The 7,042-nt window shown below is 38.3% G+C and overlaps 1 protein-coding gene across 2 annotated transcripts; it reads right to left on the bottom strand.

The window, feature by feature from the left end:
* Positions 1-177: 177 nt before the first annotated feature.
* On the bottom strand, positions 178-7,019 carry si:dkey-260g12.1 (tumor necrosis factor receptor superfamily member 14). Of its 2 annotated transcripts, none has more exons than XM_060921987.1 (9): positions 6,463-7,019; positions 5,820-5,888; positions 5,322-5,376; positions 4,568-4,678; positions 4,069-4,323; positions 3,795-3,923; positions 3,640-3,671; positions 2,945-3,101; positions 178-912 (listed from the first exon to the last, which is right to left on the bottom strand). In XM_060921987.1, exons 2-9 carry the CDS (start codon positions 5,886-5,888, stop codon positions 665-667), a joined length of 1,056 nt encoding a protein of 351 aa, XP_060777970.1. In that variant the 5' UTR covers positions 6,463-7,019; the 3' UTR covers positions 178-664. The 2 variants fall into 2 exon arrangements, with proteins under 2 accessions (XP_060777970.1, XP_060777971.1); XM_060921988.1 differs by having other exon boundaries at positions 179-912; positions 3,795-3,899.
* Positions 7,020-7,042: the final 23 nt, after the last annotated feature.

Below are 7,042 nucleotides of genomic sequence, written 5' to 3' on the forward strand. Positions count from 1 at the left end.
TTTCTGTATGTGGTCCATGAGCTCAGATGCTTATAAGGCATAGGTATATTGGTTTTAGGTTTAAGTCAAAACACTCCATTCTCATGTAAAGGTGGATAGATAGATAGAATAATAAATTTATAAATTAATAAGAACATAAATTTGAATTCAAGGCAGAATTTTTTAATTCTATGGATTTAATTATATAGATTTACAGTGATACACAGAAAAAAAATAAGATTTACAATAACTTACAAAAAACAAATGTGCAAATTTTTCCTAATGTTGAATGCAGTCACTAAATCTATATAATTCTAAAAAGCTGAAATACTTAACAGCTGTCTGATATTACGTATACATGCATTGCATCTGGATGTTTTTATCCAACCCTTTTGGAGCTTTCCATTAATCGTCACTGATGAACAGTGTCCCACCACACATGCTCACACATGTAAGCATGCTTTCATAGTCAAACACATACATCTGCCTTTTCACAGGGTCCAGGCCAAGATATCCAGGTTAGGGTTGGATGATATAAGTTGTTTGTTTGTTTTACCTCAAAGATGATCACATCTCAACCAGGAAGAAGACTCAGGCTTCAGACAAACCAAAGCCCAAGACCAAAGTTATAAGGCATCATAAATAATAATCACATTTAATCCAAAAAGGACTAAGGTTATATCCATCACAATCCTTCTTCTTTTGACATGTGACACTCCTTCCCTTGTTCCTGAGAGGGGTAAGAGATTAAACTGGTGTCCCGGTTCCTTTCCTCCTTGGACAGAGGGATCGTAGGAGAGGGAGGACTATGCATCTCGCTACTGTTTAAAGGCTGCTGTCGGAGATCGTCTTCATCCTTGTCTCCTCTGTTCAGTCCAAACTGGTTCAGCAAACTGACAAACACTGTACCTGCACCATATATGTGGAGAGGACCTGAAAGAGGCAGATTGTAGATATAATCTAAAGAGGTGCAAATCTCATAATTATCATATTGGGTTTCCTCAAGAATTATATCAACAAATTGATTTTAGAATGTGTAAATGTACAAAAGTCTCTCCAAAATATCAAAACTCTCTCCAAATGTCCAAAATTACGTCCAAGCATCCATTATTCTCTCCAAGCAAATAGCAGTAGCTTTATTTTTTGGCTTATATTCAGAGTCCTTGTTAATCATGAAGGTAAATTGTTAGATCTTTCTTTAATGCACACAGGAAGATCCAAGCCACCCCTGAAAACATGGCTGAAGGTGTTGCCTTTGTGTTTAACACCAGAATGAATAGCATAACCATAAATAACTAAAGATTTATTTTAACCAATACAGCATGTATTGTGTTGCTTACATTTGATGAATGAAAAAGAGGAAACAGATCCTTGACTTTTACAATTTTGTGTATTATTTTGGCATAACATAAATTCTCATTGTCAATCCTTATTGTACATTATGGTCCCTTCCAAAAGTATTAGGACAGCAAGGCCAATTATTTTTATTTTCCTGACTCCCTGTAGGCCAATTGGCCTCTCAGTTGCCAGCCTCTTACGAGGCCATCTGCATCTTATCATGAGCATGCGTCGTCCACCGCCACCTTGCTAGCACTGTCGCAGCTTCCCCAGACAAACAACCACTCACACACATTCACACCTATGGGCAATTTAGAGTAACCTACTGCATGTCTTTGGACTGTGGGGGAAACTGGAGCACCCAGAGGAAACCCACAGAGACACAGGGAGAACATGCAAACTCCACACAGAAAGGTCCCCATTGGCCATAAAGTTCGAACCTGGAACCTTCTTACTGAGGCAACAGTGCTAACCACTGGACCACCATGCCACCTGCCAATCCTATACTATACACTATATACTATACACATGCTATACACTGAAGATGTTTCAGTTTGAAATCAAAAGATGAATACAAGACGATAGATCAGAATTTCAGCTTTCATTTCCTGATATTTACATCTAGATGTGTTTAAAAAAGTGAGAGCACATTATATTGGACCATATGACTAACAGGTGTTTCTTTGTGCCCAGATGTGCCCTGATAGATTAATTGTTAATTAACAGCTCTGAAAGTCTATTCTTGATTTGAGTCCTGGGTTTCACCTGTTAAGAGTCCATTTGTCTACTATAGAAATGTTTTGGATCATGGGATGATCTTTTCTTTCTACATACGTTGAGCACGTATGGAGAAAGAAAGGATCATCTCATGATCCAAAACATACAAGCTCATTGGTCAAGGACAATGGAGGTAGTGTCATGGCTTCCATGGCTGATTCTGGAATGGGCTCCTTTATCTTTAGTAATAATGTAACTCATGATAGTAGCAGCAGAATGAATTCAGAAGGCTATAGAAACATCCATCCATTTTCTGTAACCGCTTATCCTGTGCAGGGTCGCGGGCAAGCTGGAGCCTATCCCAGCTAACTATGGGCGAGAGGCAGGGTACATCCTGGACAAGTCTCCAGGTCATCACAAGGCTGGCTATAGAAACATTCTGTCTGCTAATTTACGGAGAGATGCATCTAGTCTAATTCATAATGCAGCAAGACAATGATCCAAAACACACAGCCAACACAACAAAGGTCAAAATCAAATTCTTAACATTAACACAACTAGATGTAAATAACAGGAAACAAAAAACTGAAATTCTGATCTATCATCTCATCTTCGTCTTTTGATCTCAAGCCCAAATATCTTCGCTGTATCGCAAAAACAAAAGAATTGGCCTTGCTGGATGTTTTTGTCCTTTAAAATACAACGATAGGTGCAGTAAATGATCACTTGTGAGACACTGATCATTTAGACATGGTTATACATTTTGTGAGCTCGATCAAAATGTGATTTGATTGTATAAGATTTCTTTAAGTATAAGAATAAAAGAGTGTCTGCATTGTTGAACCATGCAGAACATCTTTGGGGCACTCATCTGAATTACAAAGGATTTGAGATGGTGTAAATAACCTACCTAGATTTCCAGAAGCGGGTAGAGGTTGCTCTCTGCTGCCTGGCTCAGGAGTGGGACAGTCTGCGTTAGCAGTGCTAGGTGTTTGTATGTGTGTGTCCTGAGCACAGAGCTGTGGGATCGGCTTGTTTATTTCAGAAGATATGGCTTTATTGACCTCCTGTAACAATTAATGGAAGAATCACACAAATGAACACTGACTTATTGATGCAGAAATTAGCAATGGTCATTAGAAGAAATTATATATGTAAAATAAAATTGTATTTCCTCTAATGAATATTGACAATGAAAGTTGGCATATTCTGGATTTTTACACATGTAAAGGCTCCCGTTGGCCATGAGGTTCAAACCTGGAACCTTCTTACTGAGGCAACAGTGCTAACCACTGGACCACCATGCCACCTGCCAATCCTATACTATACACTATATACTATACACATGCTATACACTGAAGATGTTTCAGTTTGAAATCAAAACATGAATATGAGACGATAGATCAGAATTTCAGCTTTCATTTCCTGATATTTACATCTAGATGTGTTTTTTAAAAAAAAGTGAGAACACATTATATTGGACCATATGACTGACAAGTGTTTCTTGGTGCCCAGATGTGCCCTGATAGATTAATTGTTAATTAACAGCTCTGAAAGTCTATTCTTACGTATGTCTATAAAATAGGTGATTACATAGACTCATACCTTTTGCTGTCGTACTGAACATTGCTTTAAACCTGGTGGATGAAAATAATAATAATAATAATAATGTGAACAATCAACAGGGCAACTGTTAAAAGACTACGAGAAAAAAACATGCATGTGTATTTATTTATGTAGGTATATGTATGTGTACTTACGCTTTTTTAAGCAGTCTATTTTTCTTTGTTTGCAGCAACAGCATGTGATGATGCCACAGAAAATACACAGAGCGAAAACTACAATGAGTAGCTGCATCTGTGAATCTGTTATAAAGACAGAAGGGAGACCTGTATGATCATAAAACCATAAATGTATCTTCAAAAATATATCTTTCAGATTGTCATTATTGCATGAAGCATTACATTGCTATAAAACCAGGACAATATGATTTTTATAGGTAGGGTTAAGCAGTAGTGTGGAACTGGTACTGACCCAGATTCCCCTCGAATGGTTGAGGGGAAACGGATGTGTGGGTGGTCCATGGTGGAGGGGGCGAGGTGGTCTGCTCTGGAGCATAAGAGGGAGTCTGTGCGATGGTGGTGCAATAAGTCTGTGAAGGTGGTTGACGTGTACACCTGACACACTGCCCTGTGTACCTATCTGTCTTATTGCAAACATACCCTTTCATACATTCACAAACCACATCAGCCACCGTGCTGCATGGACTCACCACCTGCAAGTGCAACTCTAGCACATTCGTGCGTGCACACACACACACACACACACACACACACACACACACACACACACAGGGGTGGGAGGAAGAGAGGGAGAGAGAGACGAAGATTAATACAGGTAGAAATGTTAGTCTTTCCATGTATTAACCTTTACATCTTAGGCATACAGCACTGCTATGTTGTACTGAACGTTCCCTTCTTATGCAGCATGACATTTTTTTTTTCCTCAACAGATACAGAGTTGACAGTGATACCTGTTAGACAGTCCTTAAAGCAGTCAAGGCAACTGCGTTCTTTGTTGGGCTTGTTGGTGAAGGTTTCATTAGGACATGTTTCACATTTGTTACATTGTGACATGAACGTTCCTGCAGGGTACAAAAAAGCAGAGGAAGAAGAAGACGAGATAAAAAGATGTCAGGAAGTTACTGGAAGTGGTGTGCAACCTCATACACATGCATACATCCACCACCATCATACAGGTGTTCAGATCTGCTTGGCTGAAACAACAGCATAGGAGTTATCATTCTTCAGACCTGGCCTAATGATGCGCAGTCAGTGTATATATATATGTGTGCATGTAATCTACAGTCACAGAGTATACACAGAATGTGTGTTGGTGAAGCGTGGTTGGTGTACGTGGGAGTGAATGTGAATGTATGGCAGACAGGTTTGTGCTGACAGATGAGAGACAAGAACAGCAAAACAGGACGTTAAGCACACACCAGGCAGTGTTCGAGAGAAGGAAGTGGTTTTGATGATGTGTCAGGCCATACTATTTCCCATCAGAGAAGGAGATGGGGGGCAGACACACATCTGAATTCTTATAAACCACAAAATTACTGTCATAATACAACCTGTAATGTATAGCACAGGTCTCCTAGACAGAAACTAGACTAAAATCATTTTCATATAGATTATAAACATTAAAAATGCATGTTCATAAGCATGTGTGTCATAAGCACGAAGTGAGTCAGATATTACACGCACTCAGGTGTTATTCTCTCTCACCTGCAGGACAGTCTGTGCAAACATCTGCTGACCTGCGACGTCGAGTTTCAGTTTCCTGTTCAGTGCATGCAACAGATAAATGCATGAGTGCTGGATTAAATTTATGCACAAAGACTTGCAAATGCTACAGAGAGACACCCTACTGAAGAGTTAAAGTGTTTGCGTGTGTGTGTGTGTGTGTGTGTGTGTGTGTGTGTGTGTGTGTGTGTGTGTGTGTGTGTGTGAGAGATTTCAAAGAGTGACAACAGATTAAATTAGATAAATTATCACAGTACCAGCATAAATCACAGGCCATACTTACAAAAGGGTATGTTTTCACAACTTTTCATAACTTTTAAAAGCAACCAGCAAATGTTACACATTTTTATACAGATAATAACCTCAGATACTATAAAATTAACAAATTGCATCTAACTAAAATTCGCCTATCTGGTAGTTGTTCGATTCAAACCAGTCTAAACATTTAGTATGTTATTAAAATAATCATGAGGAATTTACCAGAGGAAGGCTGGAGATCGGACCACTCATTAGAATGAAAATCACAACATGTAGCACCTTCACTGACATCTACAATCATAAAGTGAGTATAAGCTCAAGTTGAAACATTGGAGTATTATAAAATAGCATGAACATAATTCAGTATGTACAGGAATAATTAAACAGTAACAGTTCATTATGCACAGTTTCTAAAAATCCTTATGCAAGCATGTAACAAATATTAAAGAACAATCTGCTACTGAAATTGTCACTTTCTGCTTCTAAAGCCAATAAGTTCTGTTAACAATGTGAAAGTTGAAATAGTTTGAAAGACAAATTATGAACGTGAAGGATTAAAAAGGTGCACCTGTACCTGGCTGGGCACACTTCATGAAGACATACCGGTACATTTTATTTAATCAAATCATTAAATAAGTATTTTTGAATCCCAGGAAAGGATCAGAGCTATTATGAAATAGATTTTTTTCTCTTAAGCTGAACAGAGAACTGATTGAACTAATTCTCCAAGCTAAATGGTTCCCTAATTTAAAAGGATTCCCAGGTTCTGAGAATAACCTGTGTAGATGGAAGTTAAGGCGATCCCAGCATGAGACCAATGCGAAAGGAAATAAGAGCATAATAAAATAGTGAATAAATCCAGTACCTTGCACTCAGTGCTGTCCCAACCTCCTCCAAATATTGTTTTCACTTGTTCCTCTTGTCTTTGTGAGTCTTGCCCTTCCCTTCCCTTAGCTCATCGTTTCCTCCTCTGCTGTCTTCCTGTCATTCTCCTCCCTTTTCTCTAGTTTTTTTTTTCAAACTAAAGCTCTACTCCAGTGAAAACATACAGAGACACACTCCAAAAATATTCAAATTACATCATCATATATTGAAATTTGATCTTTTTCATATGTATGTGATGTAGAAAATATGCAAGCCTTGTAAGCATCATGTGGCCTATTATATTATACAGCGTGAACATCATATACATATATGCACACATGACATATACAAGTTCATACACACAAAGCTCACACAAATGTCTCTCAAAAACATCTCCTTGCCAAAACACTGGGTTCACGTGAACATTGTTCACTTGTACGTTACACACTCTCTCCAGTCATCTGCTCTATTTCCACTTAAACATCAAATAGTTTGTGATAGAAAAGGTCAGATTTAGCTCATCTGTACTCAAACACACACACACAACTACTTTTTCCAGTTGTACCTTATTGTCTCTATGT

Source organism: Neoarius graeffei, chromosome 5 (genome assembly GCF_027579695.1).
Source record: "Neoarius graeffei isolate fNeoGra1 chromosome 5, fNeoGra1.pri, whole genome shotgun sequence".
In the NCBI taxonomy this organism is placed as follows: Eukaryota; Metazoa; Chordata; class Actinopteri; order Siluriformes; family Ariidae; genus Neoarius; species Neoarius graeffei.

Coding starts and splice junctions, on each gene's coding strand:
- si:dkey-260g12.1 (XM_060921987.1), bottom strand. CDS start 5,888: ATGTCAGTGAAGGTGCTACATGTTGTGATTTTCATTCTAATGAGTGGT. Junction 5,377..5,819: donor CGATCTCCAGCCTTCCTCTG/GTAAATTCCTCA, acceptor TGCACTGAACAG/GAAACTGAAACTCGACGTCG. Junction 3,672..3,794: donor AATAGACTGCTTAAAAAAGC/GTAAGTACACAT, acceptor TTCATCCACCAG/GTTTAAAGCAATGTTCAGTA.